A 22,362-nucleotide genomic window follows, 5' to 3' on the forward strand; every position below is an offset into this window, starting at 1 on the left:
TATTGTCACATAAATCCGTTGTCTCAACCTTAAGCGACTTGGAATCATCGGAGCGTCTTAGTAGCCATCCGCTAGTGAAACGAATGTTAACATCCATTTCACTGTCTAAACCTTCGACACCAAAACCACCAAAAATTTCTGCTGCTATTCTTTTAATGTAGTCTGGAGGACGGATACATGATTGTGGCCAGCGTTCGGTTCAAAAACAGACTCCATTAAATATCGCCAGTCGGGTTGGAGATTAAATATTAATAAAGATAACAAAAATTTAAATCCTGTTCATTGGATTAACCGTTTAATCATGATTGGGCGTGATAGAAGAAAAACTTCTAATAGCGAAAATCTATTTATTTCAACCCATGGTAAACCTAGATCTGCCATTAGGTCTATAATTGGTGGTTGGGTCAAGAATCTTCCTAAAGAAGCTGGTGTCATGGCATCGGCTGCTAGTTTTAGAGCCGCGGTAGCTTTCAAACTTGGCTCGAAAATAGCCCTATCGAAGATGGACCTGCTCGAGGCAATTGAAGATCAGAAAAAACTTTTAAGTAGTTCTATTGCCGACAAATTCTTCCTAAAACAAGAGTTTCTGAACACCCAATACAGAATTTGTTTGCGCCAGTAACAACATGACTGTTTCATGAGCTAATTATTGTTATTAATCATTTATTATTATTAAATCATATTATTGTGTTTATTAATTCTGTTAAATGTTAAGAAGAAATTTATAACACAATCACTATAAAGATTATTAAATTTTATTGTTACTTTTACTCTTTCAAAATAAAATTTACTATTTGTATAAATTTCCTTTAACTTTTTACGAATGTTATTTTCTATAGTCGCATTACGTCGACCACCACCACCAGGCGATAACAAACACGTCTCATATATATATAATTAGGAATAACGGTACAGTTGTTTAATAACGACGTGTTACCTACAAATAAAACGTATATTAAACGTACTTACCTTATTCGAAGCCTAATATTTTAATTCTGCCTGGTGGCAAACAACATTACCTTGTTAACTCAGATGGCGCCACTGTGGTGGTGGTGGTAAAATTGAAAGAAAAGGACAGAAAGGGATAAAACAAAGGAGAAAAGAGATAAAAGAAGGAACGGAAGCGATCATAATATCTCATATATATATTTAACGTATATTTATATGTATATAATTAGGCTTCGAATAAGGTAAGTATGTTTAATATACGTTTTATTTGTAGGTCGTTAAACGTCGTTATTAAATATTATTTTTAAGTGTTTAGTGATAAGTCGATGGTGTAACTTTTACAGTAAATAATAAAATAAATCCCATGAATACGTAAATCTAAGGCTTGGAATGGTATCTAAGGCGTAGAATGTTATAAAATTATAAATTAAAATACATATTATATTCATTCATTACAAACTACAGTTAGTTACAGCTGGTTACAGCTACAATTTGCTTAAATTTAAATCGATTTCGCCTGTCAGTCAATTGTCACAAATTAAGTTGCGTTCAAGCATCTGTTCAGATTAATTTGACTAGACAATACATGAAATATACTTTGAAATATTAGTACGTGAGTTGTTTTATTTTAAAAACACATATTTGAACTAAAAAGACTAAAGGAATATTATTTCGCATGTTCCTTTATTTTCTTATAAAATATTTTAATCAGTCGTTCAAAAAGAAAAAAACAATAAGCTAAAAATTTAAAAGCTGGGCCTGGATCTAATTCCTAGATTTTTTATCTATATAAAATAGATTAAAACGTCTTGTCAATATGGTCGTGCTTGCTTAACGTCAAAATCAAAAATGTCACTAACACGCGTTTCGTTGGCGGTTCCCCGGGTCGTGTCATTCGTGAATCAGCTGTGTAAACCGGCTGTAGCGGTTATTACTCGCACTGCAGTGACTACGGTTTCAAACAAATTATCAAGTGTAAAGATGTTCATCGCTGAAGAGAGAGGATCACCTTATTCGCCCGACTACCGGGTCTATTTCAGTAAGTAGTCAAATATAGACTCTTATCATAGTGTTATCTTACAAGCTGCCATACTTCCGGGTGTACCAGTGTCGCGAACGGCCGGCGGCTAGGGACACGTCAATAGCACTAAAACCGCATTTGAGCGAAAAGTCTGACCTTTGACTTCGTTAGTAGCTTGCTCTAATCATTAATGCATCAGTCCCTTACTGATGTCATCGTTGTTAACAAAAGTAACACGTAATACTATGGAATCGTTATAATAATAAAACTATGATAATAAAATAAGATTTGTTTTGATATTTGAATATAAATAAATTATAATGCTATAGCTTTTGTGTCACACTTTGGTATTCTGAATTAACAAACGTAATTACATTAATCTTATTTATATTTACTTACTGAGATGGAAAAAATACAAAAAGCAAGTTTGCATATTCATTACTTCATACTAAACTAATCTAGATATACAATTGCTAGGATTGTACTTTTACCATTTGTGTATGTAGACTGGTTGGTAATTATTTTTTATAAATATAATGCAAATACACATCAAAGCTCGTGTCAATTTACAAGGAGGCATTTGTTGTCGCAGTACTCGAACACAAGACGCAAATAGATAACACTATATAAATATTAATTAAACAGCTCGCATGCACACCAAACTTAAATTAGCTAAATTTTATTTTAGGGGTAAAATATCAATTTGCTCTTAGCAATAGCATCGTTGATAATAATTTTATTTGATATATGTTATCAACATTTTATCAACGCAAACAACTTATATAACAATCATAATGTATCTTTTAAAAGAGTTTTTTTTGTGTTAATAATCAATAATTTACCAATTCTTATCAAATTTTCACTAATTTTTCACTAGTTATTTTCTTGGAATGGGTATTAATATCAAAATAAAAGTGTCATAATTTCATTGATGCTCCATTTTAATTTGTTGAAGCACAATACATATTAGATACAATGAGTAGAAGTGTCCACATCTTAACCATGTGTGTCGTTACTAAAATAAAGTAACCATATGAATTGTTAATAAATAACTAAAGCCATTGTGTAGATCTACATTTAGAATGCAGCCACCTAAATTAATTGGATACCTTTACTTTCAGCCTTGACATGAATATAGACATTCAATTTGTAACTTGTCAGGCTGCTTCATATAATTATCAATGCTAATATTGGTCGGATAAATAATTTGTTAAAAAACAAGCATTATCATTTTGAATAAATAATTTATATTGAATATTTAAATATGATAATGAATAGAAAAACAATTCAATACCTCTATATTGAATTGTTAGTAATCATAGTAAACTAGTATCATCATATAAATTTTATAAAGTCATTCTATTGCAAACTTTACAATTATAGCGAGCATTGCAAAGCCTAAATAAAAAGTTACCTGTTATTGTAACTATTATTGTGTTATTCATGACTATTGAATACAGAATGACAACACATTTAGATATTTAGAAATGATTAATTACAAGCTCAGTTAGTTAAACTTTTAAGATGTTACATGGGGTTTGTTGTTAATTAAATTGTTCTGGCATATAAATATATTCTTAGAAACCAGATCAGAAGGGATTTTTTTTAAAAAACAAAATTACAGAAAACTAGATAATAAATTTAATCAATTTTACAAAATCACAAACTATTTGACAATTTTTACTAATGATTTTATGTAACAACAATTCTCCTAATTTAATTCTAAACTAACCCTAGCAACAAGACACTAAGAAACTTAATCGCAATGGATTACAAAAAATAACACACTATGACACCAATCGATCGAACACACGATAGCAGAAAGAGAGCTGTCTACCGTCCACCCTCCTTTAAATACACTTCCTCCCACTACTACCCTCCCATATTCCTACACGGCCTTTCCTGACAGAAGACCGTCCCCGGGCTTCTTTATTTTCAACTGTCACGATCCGTTTCCACGATTGGGACGGAGAGCAGGGGATTTTCTTCGTTCACAGTGGAGGCAGCTAGTTCTGAGAATCTCTGTATTCCTGAGGGTCCTTGTTGTGGCTCGGTCTCTTCCACAGGCTGTACAACATCGGGACATAGGTCGACACCGGCAGTTAATTCCTCTTCTTCAGTATCTGCGTCTGTAACATGAAAATAAAACCACAGATTTTTCTGCATATTGCAAATCAACAATGCTGTCGATGCTGATAGCCATCATAAGCTAAGCTCTCTATTTACAGGAAACCTGCTCCAAGACAACTGACCCACAAAGTCAAGTTGTCGAATACACAAGGATAGCATGTCTGATGCTCTCTAAGATATATTCAAAACTAAGCAACTCAATTACCTAGGATAATGAATCCGATGCACTCCAAGATATCAATTATCCCAGGCCAAAGTCACTCCTGTGATAACGCGTCCGATGCACTCCAAGACAACAGTTATCACAGGCCCACAATTATCCGCGGGATAACCAAAGTCCGATGCACTCCAAGACAATTGGTTATCCCCGCCCGGCCTCCCGAGGATAACCACAGTCCGATGCACTCCAAGACAAATGGTTATCCCCAGGTCAGGGATCCTACAGTAGCGTGTCCGATACACTCCAAGACAATCGCTCACCGTGTCAACTTGTTAAATTTGCCTTACTTTAGCCCTGAGACCATAGGATAGTATTCCAATCATAACAAATAAACAAAACATATTGGCTCATAAAGATTTTTAAATCATCAGTGAATTCTCAAAGCTGATCTTAAATTGCAAGCAAAAATAGAGCAGACACTCACCATCAAAGAAAGCAGCACAAACATCAGGAGTCCATTCTCCACGCCACGGAACAATATATTCCGCAGCCGCTTGAGTCGACTTGCCATACGAGCCAGCCAGTAACTGCAGCTCATAGCGACCGTGCGGAAGTATCTTCACCACCCGGTAAGGTCCTCGCATACACGAGTCTAACTTCCCGGTTGACTGCGCCTGCTTACGAACAAATACTAAGGAGTGTAGTTCAAAGGTTTGAGTTGGCTTACGTCTCCTGTTAACGTAGGCGTCCTGACGGGCTTGATTGTCACATATATGTTCAAACGCTCTCTGACGTCTCATCTCACGAAGGGCTTCCCGATTACCACTGGAGCCTTCAACAGCTACGTCCCGTATCAAGCTGCGTATGAGAGGTGTAGCCGCTTCGACGCCTATGAGCAAGTTCAAGGCAGAGTATCGCGTCGTCTTGTGTTTTGTTATGTTGAGAGTCAGTTGTAACTTCCACATAACCGCTGGCCACTCCTGCTGTCGGTGGTTGCACTCAATACGGACCATATTGAGTACTGTACGGCAATATCGTTCAACCTGTCCATTAGATTGGTGCATCTCGGGTGTTATAAAATGAGTATCACAACCCATATCCTTGACCCAATTAAGAAAATCGACACTTTGGAACATGCGGCCCCTGTCAGCGACAATCAGTTTTGGCGTTCCAAAGATTGAAATCATGTTCGTAAAGTGTCGCTTCAATTCATCAGTGTCTTGTCGGTACATGGGGTATAGCAAACAAAATTTAGAAAACGCATCTACCACAATGAGTACGTGACGATACCCGTCACTTTCTGGCAGGGGGCCTAAAGTATCTATATGCACTGTCTCAAAAGGTAAATCTGGTTTTTCCCAAGAATGAATTGGCTGAAAAGGAGCACGGGCTACTTTCTTGTGAGCAAGACAAATTATACAATGGGAAATGTACTTTTGTGCAAATTTTTTCAACCCTGGGAACCAAAAATGTTTTGTAATTAAGTCTACTGTTTTATCTACCCCGAGATGATCGTGTTCATCATGAAAAATGCGCATAAGGCTAAGCCTATGTCCTTTGGGAATAAAACAGCAAAGTTTAGAACTTTCACCAGTAGGTGTAACCTTAACATAAAGGATATCGTTTTTAACTATATAACGACTAGGGTCTAACTGTCCATCCGATAACCTTTGCTTTAAAGACTGCGTCTCCTCGTCAGCTGCCTGAGCAACTTGGGCCCAGTTCAAAGGTTTTTGAATCGTACATATGTTAACAGGGTTCCGGCTAAAGTAGTCCGCATGAGACAGCAGACAACCTTTTCTGTACTCAAGGCTAAAATCAAAGTCTTGGAGGTATACCCACCACCGGGCCACCCTGGGCAACAGGTCTTTCTTACGCTGTGTTAGTTTTAAAGCGTTGCAGTCAGTGACCACGGTGAAGTGTACACCCACAAGATAGTGTCTGAAATACTCAAGAGCCTTCACTACTGCCAAGGTCTCAAGCTCGTACGAGTGGTACCTACTCTCAGCCCCCCGGGGGAGTCTGCTAAAGTAAGATACCACTCGCTTACGATTTCCCTCATGTACCTGCATTAACACTGCTCCGTAACCAATAGAACTTGCATCGGTATGAATTTCTATTGGCAGCGAAGGGTCGTATATGGCAAGTACTGGCTCACTTGTAAGGCAATCTATGAAATATTGACGCGCGGCTTGTTGGTCGGTACCCCAGTGAAAGTTGACTCCCTTTCTGGTAAGAGCTGCAATACAGGAAGCTTTTTGTGCAAAACCCGCGATGTACCGCCTAAAATAACTAGCTAACCCCAGAAATTGCCTTACTTGCTTTACATTTTTCGGTGCGGCTGAGTCAATCAAAGCTCGCACCTTCTCATGACTCGGCCTAACCTGACCTTCACTAATCGTGCGACCCAAGTAATCTATACTAGTAGCTAAAAACGAACATTTCTTTAAGTTAATGGAAAAGCCAGCTCTTGTCAACGTATGAAGTACCCTACTAAGCAAAGTCAAGCCCTGATCGATGGTTTTACTCATAATTAAAATATCGTCGATGTATACGAGAATGTTCCCGGAATTAATGAGCTCGCGAAGAGTCTTAGAGATGATACGCTGATAAACGACTGGTGCATTCGCCAAACCGTAAGGCATTTTCCGATATTGATAATGTCCTTCCGGTGTGACGAATGCCGTAAGCGGAATAGATTGAGGATCTAAGGGAATCTGGTGAAAGCCGGTTGCCATGTCCAAAGATGTGAAATATTTATTATTACCCAAACGGTCTAAACAATCATCTATACGAGGCAAAGGAAATCTGTCTTTGATAGTAATTTCGTTGAGTTTCCGATAATCGACGCACATCCTATCCGACCCATCTTTTTTTTTAACGAGCAGGATTGGACTTGCGTAGTCAGACTCAGACTCCTCTATTATCTGTTTGTCAAGTAAGTCTTTTATTATATCACGCACGCGAAGAGTTTCTGAATGTGACAGTTGATACGGTCGATAATACACAGGGCTACTAGTTTTAACTTTAATCGACATGTACCCTGTATTTACAGTTGATGTTGCAGTCCCGGTAATGAAATACTGAGAGAATTTACCGATAATTCCCAGTAATTTGTCCAAATCATTACCTACCAACGGTGTATTAATTGGTGTTGAAGGCTCAGAGCAAACATTCATTACCGTTTTCAAATTATCACTTGTTCTTGTCAGTAACTGGCAATTTTTTGTGCGAACGTATCTAACACCTTCCCTGTTTAAAATATCTGTCCCAATGATTATCGGTACGTTCATAAACTCAGAGGACACCACAAAGAGATCTACTTCAAGGGTTAAAGTGTCGAATTTGATTGGTAAGGTAACGTAAAAAGTACTCTCAATTTCTTGACTACCCAAGCCTTTTAAAACCCGAAATGTTGGTGTGTAGGAACATTTGAAATACTTTAACAACGATGATGAGACTAATGACACAGAAGAACCGCTATCAATGAGAACATCATTGCCTTAATTTCAAGTCTTAACATATCAGTCTCGTTAAGAGATTTTTCGCGGGACCTATTACCCTGACTATCGCAACGATCACGACGAGGATCACTATCACTGCGACGACGATTAAGCACACGTTCAGACATTTTCAAGAAAAAGAAAAATATCAATAATGATCAAAAAAGACTCACCTCGAAATCACTCGATCTCAGCACACACTATTCCTAATCTTAACTATTTTCTCTAACAAATATACTTAACAACAATACGACATGATATTTAAAGTAATCCAGCGAAACAACTAATAAAGAAAATTATAAAAAAAAAGAAAGAAAAAAAAAAATATTACTTCACATGAGGGTAATTCAAAAATAAATAAATAATAAAAGCAAAAAGGAGAAAAAAAAGATTATGAGCTAGGCCAAGCCGTAGTGGGCTGAATAAGTTAGTATCCCACTTCTGATCTTAGAAACCAGATCAGAAGGGATTTTTTTTAAAAAACAAAATTACAGAAAACTAGATAATAAATTTAATCAATTTTACAAAATCACAAACTATTTGACAATTTTTACTAATGATTTTATGTAACAACAATTCTCCTAATTTAATTCTAAACTAACCCTAGCAACAAAACACTAAGAAACTTAATCGCAATGGATTACAAAAAATAACACACTATGACACCAATCGATCGAACACACGATAGCAGAAAGAGAGCTGTCTACCGTCCACCCTCCTTTAAATACACTTCCTCCCACTACTACCCTCCCATATTCCTACAATATTTAAACAATTTTCTTTGTAAAAAGACTCTTGCAATTTTTTCACAGAGGATGAAAGTGGCCCTATCTCTCCACTACACGACATCCCCCTGTGGGCGGACCGCGCTAAGCGCATCGCGAACATGGTGGTGGAAGTGCCCCGCTGGTCCAACGCCAAAATGGAGATCAGCCTCGGCGAGCCTCTCAACCCAATCAAGCAGGACGTGAAGAAAGGCGCCCTGCGTTTCGTTTGCAACGTGTTCCCCCACCACGGCTACATCTGGAACTACGGCGCGTTGCCGCAGACGTGGGAGAACCCGCAGCACGTGGACGCGGGCACGCAGGCGCGCGGGGACAACGACCCCATCGACGTCATCGAGATCGGGCAGCGCGTGGCGGCGCGCGGCGACGTCGTGCCCGTCAAGATCCTCGGCACGCTGGCGCTCATCGACGAGGGCGAGACGGACTGGAAGCTGATCGCCGTCGACACGCGCGACCCGAACGCCGACCGGCTCAACGACGTGGCCGACGTGGAGGCGCTGTGCCCCGGCCTGCTGCGCGCCACCGTCGAGTGGTTCCGCCTCTACAAGGTGCCCGACGGCAAGCCCGTCAACCAGTTCGCTTTCGACGGCGAGGCGAAGGACGCCGCCTTCGCGCACAAGGTCGTCGACGAGGTGAGGCCTTAGACAAAATTACAGTCATTTCGAATTCATGATGGACACTCAAATGTTTCTTTTGTGGCCACAGGTGCACCAGTTCTGGAAGAGCCTCGTCAACGGTGAGGTCGCGGGCGCCTCTGACATCTGCAAGTCAGTATACAGTAACACGATCTGTCGCTTGAAACAATAATCGATTCCGAAAGTTACTGATTCTGCAGTTACTTACTCATTCCTTGGCTGGTTCAAATAATAAACTATTATATACAACTGTTACACTTACTTATTGGAAGTCAATTTCGGAATTTCGGAGACTAATACCTGAGAAGAACCGGCGAAAGAAACTCAGCGGCATAAGTCATTAGTATTGTAACACAAACGCTCTTTTCTGCGATAATGTAATAGAAACATATACATTGCCCCACGAAAGTATAACTAACTCTGTGTAATCGGGTACTCGGAGACACAAGTTGAGCTCGTTCCCAGCTTTAATAATATGTCCGTCACAATTTCTGGAAAAGAAAGTGACATTATTTTAATTTCTTTAAATCTACACCTTATCTAATCTTTCGGGCCCAGCTCGTAGATTGCACGAACAGCCCTCCTCTACGATACCGAAATAGTATTAAAATCGGCAATCATATATTAATCGTTATAGTCGAATTTACAATCAAACCGGACATCAAAGTCTGCAATGAGTGCCCGAATACTGATCGTCCGTCGGTTCGCAGGATGAACGTGAGCGTGGAGAGCAGCGCCGGCCGCGTGGAGCGCGCGGAGGCGGCGCGCGTGCTCGCCGGCGCGCCGCCCGCCGCGCTGCCGCACGCGCTGCCCCCCACCGGTACGCACCCACGCACACGCGCACGCACGCACACGCGCATACGGGCAGACCGTTAATGTACTGTGATTATCGTTTCAGTGGACAAGTGGCACTACGTGTCGAACCTGTAAGGCGGCGCCGGCGCGCTGCGGTAGGCGGTCGGCCGACGGTCGCTGGAGTATCCATTCGTGCATTTGCTGCGAGACTTCCCTCACGTCATATTTGTATACCTGTAGCCGTGTCGTCGTAGCGGCTGAAACTAGTTCGCTGTTTGCTGAGCAGACGTTACGATTTTGTTGTTAACTTATTTAAGTTGTCGTGTAAGAGTAAATTATAGATATATATTTTTTTAATGCGTTCTTTTATTTTCCTAATTCACTGCGAACTCCTGAATCGTGTCGAAGCTCTTGATATGTCGAAGAGAGTTTCACGCAATTATGAGCGATATTCAAAGTTTTCAACTTTTCATTTGTTATTAACAATAAGAAAATAAAAACATAATATCATTAAAATAAACAAAAGGCATGCTGCCTAAATAAGTTATTTTGTAAGAGATGTGTCTACTTGCCTATCGCCTAAAACAAAGAAAGTCGCTCTAAACAATGCTCACGTTTTTTACCTAAGAGAAAATGCCAGTCATTTAAATCAATGCCAAATAAGAATAAACGATGAAGCAGCATTTTGACTGGTCAAATTCCATGAACATTTTTTTGGTATTACTATCCTAGCTTCTAAAATATATTAAAACTCCATTCTCAATAAACTAGCACATAAATGTTCGGATGCTGAACACTGAGCAACCAAAGTCAATGGCCGTTACATTTTCCGCTAACGATATAAGCAAAGTATTAAGTCGAATGGTGCGTGGTAAGTATGCTGGAGCTGATTTGACGAGAGTTCTCGCTATGTTTTTTTAATTTATGTCTCAGCCACAGTTACCTGCCGGAGGATCTTATGCACACTGTAGTGGTACCAATATTGAAAAATAAAACGGGAGATGTATCTGATGTTGCGAATTATAGACCGATCTCAGTAGCCACGGTCATAGCTAAAGTTTTGGACAGGCGGCTTGACGGACATTGGAGAGGCATATTAAACTTCACGATTCTCAATTTGGCTTTAGGCCCGGTCTTTCTACAGAGAGCGCCATCCTTTGCCTCAAGCAGACTGTACAGTACTATACAGCTAGAAAAACTCCTGTATATGCCTGTTTTTTGGTACTTTATCTCGGGCTTTTGATACTATAGACTATGATATACTATGGACTAAAGTCAGGAAGGAGACAGATGTACCCTTCGAAATTACATCTGTTTTGCAATATTGGTACCACAACCAGTGCAATGTGGTAAAATGGGCAGGCGAGCACTCGGAAATGTATGGGTTGGAGTGCGGTGTGAGACAAGGCGGCCTTACCGCGCCTCGCCTCTTTAACCTGTACATGAATGGGCTGCTTGCTGAGCTGGGTAATAGCAGTATCGGTTGTCACGTGGGGGGCGTCTGCGTAAATAACATCAATTACGCTGACGATATGGTATTGATAAGTCCCGCAATCGGCGAGTTACGAAAATTATTAAGTATGTGTGAGACATTTGCTGATGCCCATGGACTGAGATACAACGCGAAAAAAAGTGAACTCCTGGTGTTTAAAACTGGTAAGAAAGTTTATGCTAATGTTCCATCTTTTTATCTTGGTGGCACTGCTTTAAGAAGAGTAGAACGGTTTAAGTATCTGGGTTACTGGGTTTCAGACAAATTCAGCGATGACGAGGACTTGGAGCGAGAGCGCAGGGCGCTGGCCGTGCGCTGTAACATGCTGGCCCGAAGGTTTGCACGGTGTACTGAACGTGTAAAGATAACCTTGTTCAAGGCATATTGCCAATCCTTTTACACCTGCAGCCTTTGGGTTAAGTATACGCAGCGCGCGTACAGCGCTCTGAGAGTTCAGTACAGCAATGCATTCAGAGCGCTGTTAGGTTTGTCGCGCTACTGTAGCACCTCCGAAATGTTTGCTGAGAGACGTGTTGATAGCTTTTATGCTATTATTCGCAAGAGGAGTGCATCTGCGCTTCAGAGGTTACGATCTAGCTCGAACGGCATTCTGTGTGCACTGGCTGACTGCTGGGACTCGGAAATACTGCGCCACTGGATACGGCTACACGCTGTCTAAGAATGGCGATTTTTGTTTTTTGTGTTTGATTCTGTTTTGTTTTGTTTGTTTATTATTATTATTATTATTTGTTTTTACTAACATTAGTTTTAAGGTTGCCATGTAATACTAAAATTAAAATATGGACTAGGTATGTCTGAGACAAAATAAATAATAATAATAAATATTCCATTTAAGCATATCTCATTGATTATTTATTTATATTTTATATACATATGTTACTGCAATTTGTACAAATATTGTTATTTAATTCTTTGTAGGATAGCATATCGTCCGATCTCTGGTTTAAACGTACGAAAAAGGCTTACCCAGTGCAGGGCTACTGGGCGTTTTGTGACTATGTTAATTTTTCATATATTACATAAGCCCTCTATTTCGATTACCCGAGTGTGATGCCGTAGTGACGTTGCTTCCTTCCTGCCTGCTTCCAAGAAGTTATAGAATATCCATAAGAGGAGTTTCTTACGATACAAGTCACTTATTCATGATAAGATCAACGGCAACATCGAAAACTCAGTGCCTATTATACAAAATATTTATTGTGTAACTCCAAATCGGTGCATAAATGGTGTGTAGGCCCTGCTCAAATGGCGCACTGTGTATCGTTTTAGCCCAACTACCTCAGCACCGTAGCTACCAAATTGATTGTGATTGTTTAATAAATGTTTGTACATGAAATATATGTTTATATTAAGCGATTCCCGAATTAATTCCAATATTGTTTAATATTTATTATGTGTATTGTGCCTTTGGCAAACTAAAATTTTACGGGTACGTTGTTTTATTTTTTAACTAGCGACCCGGCCCGGCTTCGCGCGTGTGCAATGCTGATACAAAATATACTAAAGAACATCGACTTACTGATTTACTGATTCAGAAGAGCTTTACAATGTGTACAATACTGTTATTTTCAACCGACTTCAAAAAGAAGGAGGTTATCAATTCGTCTATATTTCTTTTTATGTTTGTTACCTCATAACGTTTAACTGAGTGGACTGATTTTGATAATTTTCGTTCGGATGATGGTATCCATATGAAAATGGTATAAGTCTTACATTTGCATTATGTGTGTGCGCGATAAATAAGTGAATAACTAATTTATTTATTTTACAATAGTGATTTGTTGAAGTCGGTTTTTCTTTTCAATAATTTTTTTATTTATGATCTATCTCGTAGGATTTGCAATGTAAGCGCAAAAAATGTGTTTATCTACATCACTCCAGAAACCTCCAAAATTAACAGTGTAATTATAAGAACATGTGCATTTATCATAGGTACCTACATATAAACTTTCCTCTTGAGTCAATGTATCTATGAAAAAAACCGCATCAAAGTCCGATGTGTAATCTTAAAGATCTGAGCATACACAGGGACAGACAGCGGTAGGCGACTTTGTTTTATACTTGTTATGATTGAACCGACGTTTTTTCGACCACCCTACAAATACGCTACGTGGTGTTAACAAAATAATAATGATTTAATCTTTGGTTCTGCCATAAAAGTGTATGTGGATTTGAATATATTTTTAACTAATTCAAACTAAAGGTAAATAAACGGTGAAATACTGCATAGCATTCTTGCCACGAATCCACGGGGTCAAGATTTATATATTAGCATATGTTTAAGGACATCATGATATTAATAATTCTTACATAGTTATATGTTGCTGTTATGCAACAGATATGCACAAAAAGCTATCATCGTACTCCGGCCCAACACAAAGTCCCTATACGTATGTTTCAATTTACAATTATACTTATTTATTTGACTCAATGTGTACTAATAACTGAAACAGTAAATATTGAACAATACTGAAATTAATACGGGAATTGCACAATATAAACACATATTTCATGTACAAATGAATTTAATTACATTTATTAAATAATCACATTCAATTTATAGCCGCGGTGCTGAGGTAATTGGGTTAAAACGATGCACAATGCGTCATTTGTGCAGGGCCGACCTAGCTAGATGTGCGAAATCGGATATATCGACGGCAAGTCGACGGTGCCGGTGTATCGGTTTATGTGAGGTCGCGGTGCGTGGGTGCTCGGCGAGAGCGCCGGCCATCGATCGCCAAGCGGCGCCGCTGCGGCGCGACCGCGAGTCTCGCGAGTCGCGCCTCGCGGCTCGGCGCACAGCACTCGGCGGTCCGCCGACTACACGGGCGACGCTACACAGCGCTCGACCGCTCCTCTCATCCCATTCCTATCCTCCTCTCCCGTCGCCCGACGCCCGCCCCGCACTCCACCCGAGGGCGGCGAAGGCTCGACCGCCGCGGAGAGGGGGCGCGGAGACACGGGATACCGGTCGAGCCTCATAGAATGAAACATAGAATGGCATTTCGTGCAGATATGCCTCGTTTAATAGTACTATTACAATGCACAATTAGAAAAAAATGCCTCGTCGTAATAAGTTATTGTAAAACGTAGAAACATATTTACATTTTAGTAATATTTAATTTTGACGTTTTTATCAGTTAGGTACATGCAAATTTGAATTCATATTTTTAAACTACAAATAAAAAGTAAAGTCATCTTTACAAATCATTTCAGTGAAAAGGCAAGGGTAACACATTTTAATCGTGAAATTAGAAATGTTCCTCTGAGAGTACTGGACCGTGTGGGCAATAAGGCGGCTCGGCGCCCGCGAGAGAGCGGCGGCGGCCGGCGGGGCGCGCGGCAGTGTCCCGGAGAGCGGCGCGCGGAGCGGGCTGCACTCGGAACTGTAGCGAGATGCGCGCGAGCTTGTGGGCCTCGGCGGCGGCCGCGCTGCTGGCGCTGGCGGCGGCCTCCCCGCGGAGACTCGACCAGGACTTCGAGTTCGACGATACTCCGGTACTTCTCTATTGCAGCGCCTCCGATTTCTGTTTTGATACGGCCGCTGTACTTCGACCTACTTCCCGTAGGACTTCGATTTGAATCTAATGCTGTCGTACGGGTTACGGGTGCGGTTGGAGATGGTGCTTTAGTGTTTTCTTTAATCATTACATCTGCAACTCAAATTAATATGTCTATTTAGCCCCAAATACCTGCATGATGTTCACTTAAAACTAAATAAATATGTCGTAATAGTCGAAGGACTATGAATACTGCACGGAATACTATTTCAAAATTGCGCAATTGTGTTATGTCGCACAAGACTTATGTAAAGTCTAGCTACTTACTGGTAAAAAATAACAATCTCACCTTGACCTCTAGTGTCAATCGAATTAGCGCATTATTGTGGTCGAACGGAGAAAATAGAGTAAAGCATTTTAGTTTCTCACGAAGGGTTAATTCTGTATAAATAAAGAGATCTTATTGATCACGAACAGGATTTCTACTCGAGCACGTTAAATGAGATTGGATTACAATCATAAAGGCACCGAGAATTTTCTGCTGACAAGATGTGGATTGTAGGTCAATATTTGTCATGTACGATATGTATGTAGACACATGTATTGTAATCCCACCTACGTGTCGATAAAATTGTTTACTCCAATTAATGAACTTGTATTGCAGGAGGCTCCGCTGACGCATGCGCGCCGACCTCGCAGATATGTTTATGATCCTGAAAGTAAGTACTAACTTGAGTAAAAACGCACATTATACAACGAATAAGTATATTGTTAATAGTTAATAAGTATCTATTTGTATTTATTTTACATTTTTTGCTAGCTTGAAAATACACTTACCCGCCAAATATGTATAATACTGACAATCATATCCATAAAGGAACTAAAAATTGTCAAACTAACATAGTCACAGTTTCGGCTGCGGTATTCTATTTGAAATTTAAGATAATGCAACTAGAAACGCGAATTTCAAACATTGAAATCATTAACGTTAAGCTTTTATTCCGTACCATATCAATATCTTCTGCTTGACGTATGCTTTGGTCAATCGTTTCATTCAATTACAAATAGTTATCTAGTAATACTCTAATAATAAATTATATTTCTGGTAAATAGTCAAACCCATTGTTATAAGTATGCATATACATATCAAAAATATCAATAATATTATAGAATAATATTTATTATATAAAGAAAATAAAAATAAACATATATAGGAATATATGTTCCTGCAGGCTACAGCTTGCGTCAGTCCAGTCTATATGATTGATGAATGACTGATTTTTTAAATAAGAACATCATCAGCGATAGTACTCAAAATAGAATGAGTACTGCGTCTCAGTCTTTGCCAGAGGGAAGCCGCCTTAGCATTGAGAATGGCATAGAAGTCAGGGATTCTCGCAGCAGCAGACATGGCTTTAGCGCTGCCGGTGCAGTGCAAACGAGACTGCTTCAGTAGAAAGCGAAAAGCGTTATTATATTGTATTCCTTTGGGTTATACCTAGGTGGCTTATTTTTTCTTTATTTTTAATTCGTTGAGAAAGAAAAGAAAGAATTGCTATATAATATGTCCCTTGTCCAAAGTTATGTATTTATTTAATAATATTGGCAATCTTGTCAACTTCTTAAGGTCTTTATATAATATGCTTATTTGTATATATAAAGTCGTCAGATTGTGAAGAAAATCCATTTAGAAACATTAAACCATTTAAACCATTTAACCACAACTTGTATTCAACCAACCCCTAACTAAGGGTGGTGTAAAGTGTAGTCCTATGTCCGTCCTTTGGACTTAATGTTTCTTCGTATCAAATTTCAACAACATCGCTCTTTTAGTTTAGCTATAAAAGAGTAACAGGTTGACTGACTTTTTTTTTTTATTTAAACCATTAATACAGAGGAGGATGTAAGGAAGTACCTATCCTTACAAATTTATTTTTGTTAATTAAGTAAAAAATATCACAACACAGATGCGAATGGTATGAACATGGAAATTCATAGTTGTCTATTTTGTAAGTGTGTTTATGTAAATTTTATTGTTTTGTTTATGTTTTTAACGATAGCAATAGGTTTAAATATATGATTGTTCAGTACCTGAATATAGTTACCTAATCATGAACTCATTGCTACTACACCATACTTCGAGCCTTCATATTACAACAGCTCCCCGGCCAATAGTTATCTTTTATCATTTCAGATCCGATGTGTCGCACGCTCGTTTGTAAGAAACGCGAAGTCTGTCTGTTGCGGGACGCTTTCACCGCTTTGTGCTCAAACAAGAAAGACGTACTACGCAGAGGGTAAGTTTTATAAATGATTTATCGGCTACTATCGTTCGGAGCAAGATCTCGGATGAAATATAATCTCATCTCTACCTCCATTCCATTCATCCTCATTCTGTAGTACATTTAGCTAATAGGTGGTAACGCTGATAGCATTGTATGCAACAGTGCAAAGCCGAAGGGGCGCGCTAATTATATAACGAAAATACGTATAGACTTACTAGTAATGTAATATAGTTCACATTTTTACAACCGAATACTTCACTTTTCACGGTTTGCACAATAAAATTAACAGACAATGGCTGATCGCGCTTAAGCATCGGACCGACATTGAATGAAAGTATAGATTTAACACCCCACAATAATGTCCCATACATTGGTTTAATCTGAAAATTCTAAAATAATTCCTGAGGTCCTCATATACACAGAGTTGTCACAATTATATAAGTTCACACGTATATAATACCTATATCAGAATGTCTTATCGGGTAAATATTTCATAAAAATACTATTAAGTGTCAATCGAATTACTAGCTAGTTCAATAGTATTTTGTAGTTATAGGTAGCCGAGAGCTACGTCTCGCCATACTTGTCAACCTGTGACTCGTTTCATCCGAATATTGATTGACAGAATATTATATCAATTCAGCATTGGCCGTGTTAGTAATTTTAAATAATTATATATACTATAATTTTATCAAAACATTATAAATCAAACCAAGGCAAAAGTATTGTATTCAAGTAATCTTAACCAATATTCCGACGCTATCGCCGTTTCGAAAAACAGCTTCCAGCGAGAAGAAATGGCAAGAACCTCGAACTGCACTGCAACTTACACACAATAAGGCTTTTGTCATTTAAATGTGTAGAATGAAACGAAGCTGATTCCATGTTAATACTAACAAACAGTAATGAAAAAATGAGCTATTCATGACTTCGCGTACGTTTCACATTACAGCGATATAATAGTAGCGGGCACGGTCAGCTCCTGGGACCGGGGTGACGACGAGGACGTGTTTTACGAAACACGCTCTTCGGATCACAGCTCATCCGCACACTCTTCCTCCGACAGGTGAGATGATGAGTGGCTCTTAATAGCAAAAAGTAGACAAAACCTAAAAAGTATCCAATAAAGATTCAATTGGCTCAAGAAGATTCCATATCAGGTAACATCGATGTATCGATATATTCGGCGTTCATTCGACACCCGATGAGAAACGATCGTTTTCCTACACCACCGAGCTCGGGCTCTTCCAACCCTAATCATAGCTTAAGATGTACGCGATATTACCACTGGGCCATCTTGGCTCTTTTGGAGTGTTTGCACGTGTGTTAGTAATGATAAGACGACTAGATTGGAAAGTATTGGATTCTGCCCAAAGAACGGGCAAGAGACTAGTTTTTTTTTTTTTTTTTTATTATTTAAATAGTAAGTAAGTTTTTTTTTAATATAAGTAATACGCTTAAATTGGATTGTTGTCGGGCACAGATGCGTGGGCTGCGGGGGGGCCGCCCGCGCCGCCTTCCTGTGCGGCTCCGACAACCGCACGTACTCCTCGCTGTGCCGCCTGGACCTGCACAACTGCGTGCACCGCGCGGCGCCGCCCGTGCGCCTCGCGTGCCGCGGGTTCTGCCCGTGCGCGCGCCCGCCGCGCCCCGCGCACGCGCCGCGCCCGCACCGCGCCCGCACCGCCTACGACGAGGTTGCCCACTCGTTGAGCCGACCAGGAGCTGTCCTTGTGTGGAGTCAACCATCCCACTGACTAACGTATTGTTCGTGATCTTCCAGGATCGCCGGCGTCGCCGCCTCGAATCACAAAATGAAGTCTTGCCAGAACGCTCATTCCGGCGACAGTCCCAAGGTTTACTTTGAAATTTATGTTTAAGACAGAATCCAAAATACTGATATCGTGGGAAAAGAGCCTGAACCATCAAGAGACTATCAAACATAATGTAAAATAAGTACGTTATGTTTGATAGTCTCTTGATATGATCATATTGTGTGTAATGACTTCATGAGGACTTTTTCAATTGAAATTGTATGCATACTTATTTTATTATTATTGTTTACTATTTCATTAAAACATAATATTATAGAATAAGCACGGTGAGACCACCTCTACATTTTGAAATGAAATTTGGTTTTTTCATGTAATATTGTATCCGCTATTGGTTATCCTCGGAATAACATAAGAATGCAATTTAATTATATTTGTTCAATAAATCATAATTTTCAACACAATAATTTCAATTTGATTTAAAATCAATTGCAGACGGCGAAGGTTGCGCGTTGGATAAAATGGCCAACAGGCTGTTGGACTGGTTTTCGGTGCTAATGGATGAAGCGGGCGGCATTCCACCATCGCAGGAAGGTAATGTAGTCGTTCAAATGTTATAGTATTGGTATAATAATGTTTAGTCTCCATCTAATATTCACGATATATTCAATGTTACAATATTTCGACCGAGTCAGGTTTTCCACACGACTGCAAGGCCGAAGTACGCTGGATGTTCTCACATCTAGACACGGCCGGCGACGGTATCCTGTCGCCCGCCGATCTCTACGCACTGCGTAAGTAACGCTCGACAGAATCCAAGAGTACAAGTGACTTTTCCTTTCGTCCAGTCATAATGTAAACCGAACGACCGTGTACTCAGGGCACGACGAGCGCGAGCGGTGCCTGCGGCCGTTCCTGGCGTCGTGCGGCGGCGGCGCGGGCGAGGGCGGGCTGTCGCGCGCGGCGTGGTGCGCGTGCCTGCGCCGCGCCGCGCGCCCGTGCGCCGCGCTCGCTCGCGCGCACCCCGCGCCGCCGCCAGGTGCTGACAGCTGCCTCCTGCGTCTGACTGCGAGGTCGGTGTTGGCGAGCACGCTTAAATGTAATCGAATCATGTGTGCGTAGGCGCCTACGTGCCCTCTTGCGACGCCCGCGGCTTCTACCGCCCGCGGCAGTGCCACGCGGCGCTGGGCGTGTGCTGGTGCGTGGACGCGCACGGCGTGGAGCGCGTCGGCTCGCGCACGAAGGGAGCGCCGCTCTGTCCCGGTGCGTACCGTCGCATACCGTCGCATACCGTCCGATGATACGGGGGCTTGGCCTCTTAAAACATATCCACTTTTGTAATTTGAGACATGATAAAATCTTTTTTTTATACATGTGAGGTGACTATTATTTCGACAGGCGAAAACGAGACGAACGACGCGTCCAGCGACGAGACGAGCGAGAACGACGGCGGCGGGGAGGCGGGCGCGGGGGAGGGCGCGGGCGAGGGCGGGCCGGACGACGACGAGGACGCGCCGGGCAGCGGCGACCGCGAGAACGAGCTGCGGTTCTAGTGCGCGACGCGCGGCCGCGCTGGCGCCATCTATTGAGCGTCTCAAAATTATCGTTAACATCAGGTATTGGATATATATAACGTTATTTTTATATAAAATCGAAACAATGCTTTTCTGTTACATTTATATTCAACTACATCGATTAAAACTACTAAAACAATATTTCAATCGCGGCACTACTTGGATTTTTACAATATTATGGAACATATGCCGTAAGCTTAGCTATAGCTCAGCTTAACACAAACAGACTTTGATTCATACATTTTTAATTATAATACAAGTATAGTGCATTCAACTATCTACTTACAAAGTACTCTAAAGATTTGACTTCAAAGGATTCGTTCTAACAATTCCGTACAATACAATTCTGTATTTTTCCCGTAATCAATACCATAGATAATTCATAATTTCAATAAATTATATCGCATCAATTCACTGTAAATAAATATTTCTGTAAACTCCTACTCTCCATCCAATCCAAATCCAAAGGTATGATACTGCAAGCACTCACGACTCTTTGTTGCCTGCAGTATCATACTTGTAGATCCATATTTTGATTGATACCGGCTATTCAAATTAAAATGGCTATTTATTTTACAGCTTTCTTCACAGGGAGATGCCACTTCAGCTTGATGGGAAAATTGAGACTACACCATAAAGAACCCCTTACTGTAATTTTGCAATAATTTTTAAATTTAATTTATTTAGATATATAGATGCTAGACATCGTTTTGAATATACATATATAATAAAGAAGTACTTAACATACTTTTGACTTCTGTATGACAAAATTGTATAAAAAATAAAATATTACCAAACAGGCCTATTAAAATATTTATTTATCAGTACAAACACAAAACGTTAAGAAAACACGTGAATATTTTCATAAGTATCTTAAGATAATACTAAGTTCATTTGATAATAATATAACATTTTTATTAAATAAGTACTTGCTACCAACTATCACCTAATGATCAAAAATATATTGTGATTTAATATTATATATCACAATAAGTGAATCTCATGAAATTCGGTCAGATTTTACGCATTAAATCCTTGAGTAAATCCTTAAAAGAGGCCTAAATAAAGAAGAAATTATCTCCTTAATATATGTATCTATCTATTGATCCTGACATCTGTAGCCTTTATAAAATAAGCAAAGTATTTGTATAAATACGCTGAATGGTCAAATATTTCAATTAGCTATATAACTAATAACTATATGACAAGCTTATGAATGTTCAATACAACTAGTTTGTAATCTAGACCTAGGAAAGTACATTTAGACCATAGTATTTCATACAAACATCATACGGCACCCTTATTTATTATATTTTTACTACCTACCTGAAATTAAAAATGTTAGATATATTAATAACGTTATATAGAGTTGCAATCAGTTAATCAACATAAAACATAATGAATTTCTCTCCTGTTATTAAAAAAATACTTATAGTTATTTGCACCTTTTAACATTTCACTAGTTTCATCAAAATAAACTATGTAATTTTATTTTATTGGCATTTTAATTTGTCCTTATATTGTATATTTAATATCTCTCTAATCTTACATAACAACTAGAAGTGAAAATTACAAATTACTTTTTTAAATAATTAATAGACTTAACTATCTGACTGTATAATAACAACATTAATTATTTTCAATAAAAATTGAATAATGAATAACAAACGCCAACAAAAAGGCATATGCCCCAAAATGTCCGACTAAATTTAAACCCAATCCGCTTAGAGAGGCAATTATT

At 39.5% G+C, this 22,362-nt stretch overlaps 2 protein-coding genes across 2 annotated transcripts; both read left to right on the forward strand.

Annotated features, from left to right (window-relative positions):
* The first annotated feature begins 1,765 nt into the window (after positions 1-1,765).
* LOC124532319 (inorganic pyrophosphatase) lies at positions 1,766-10,334 on the forward strand. The gene is made up of 5 exons (XM_047107173.1): positions 1,766-1,987; positions 8,575-9,179; positions 9,253-9,314; positions 9,893-10,002; positions 10,081-10,334. The coding sequence occupies exons 1-5, from the start codon at positions 1,798-1,800 to the stop codon at positions 10,110-10,112; spliced, it is 999 nt and encodes a 332-aa protein (XP_046963129.1). The 5' UTR covers positions 1,766-1,797; the 3' UTR covers positions 10,113-10,334.
* A 4,490-nt stretch (positions 10,335-14,824) lies between these two features.
* Positions 14,825-22,115, forward strand: LOC124532336 (proteoglycan Cow). The gene is made up of 12 exons (XM_047107211.1): positions 14,825-14,988; positions 15,655-15,709; positions 17,185-17,287; positions 18,228-18,341; positions 18,759-18,972; positions 19,059-19,131; positions 19,543-19,641; positions 19,743-19,841; positions 19,928-20,086; positions 20,170-20,310; positions 20,446-20,663; positions 21,201-22,115. The coding sequence occupies exons 1-11, from the start codon at positions 14,887-14,889 to the stop codon at positions 20,598-20,600; spliced, it is 1,314 nt and encodes a 437-aa protein (XP_046963167.1). The 5' UTR covers positions 14,825-14,886; the 3' UTR covers positions 20,601-20,663; positions 21,201-22,115.
* Positions 22,116-22,362: the final 247 nt, after the last annotated feature.

Source organism: Vanessa cardui, chromosome 9 (assembly GCF_905220365.1).
Source record: "Vanessa cardui chromosome 9, ilVanCard2.1, whole genome shotgun sequence".
Classification (NCBI taxonomy): domain Eukaryota; kingdom Metazoa; phylum Arthropoda; class Insecta; order Lepidoptera; family Nymphalidae; genus Vanessa; species Vanessa cardui.

Coding starts and splice junctions, on each gene's coding strand:
- LOC124532319 (XM_047107173.1), top strand. CDS start 1,798: ATGTCACTAACACGCGTTTCGTTGGCGGTTCCCCGGGTCGTGTCATTC. Junction 1,988..8,574: donor CGACTACCGGGTCTATTTCA/GTAAGTAGTCAA, acceptor ATTTTTTCACAG/AGGATGAAAGTGGCCCTATC. Junction 10,003..10,080: donor GCACGCGCTGCCCCCCACCG/GTACGCACCCAC, acceptor TTATCGTTTCAG/TGGACAAGTGGCACTACGTG.
- LOC124532336 (XM_047107211.1), top strand. CDS start 14,887: ATGCGCGCGAGCTTGTGGGCCTCGGCGGCGGCCGCGCTGCTGGCGCTG. Junction 19,132..19,542: donor ATTCCGGCGACAGTCCCAAG/GTTTACTTTGAA, acceptor AATCAATTGCAG/ACGGCGAAGGTTGCGCGTTG. Junction 20,087..20,169: donor GCACCCCGCGCCGCCGCCAG/GTGCTGACAGCT, acceptor ATGTGTGCGTAG/GCGCCTACGTGCCCTCTTGC.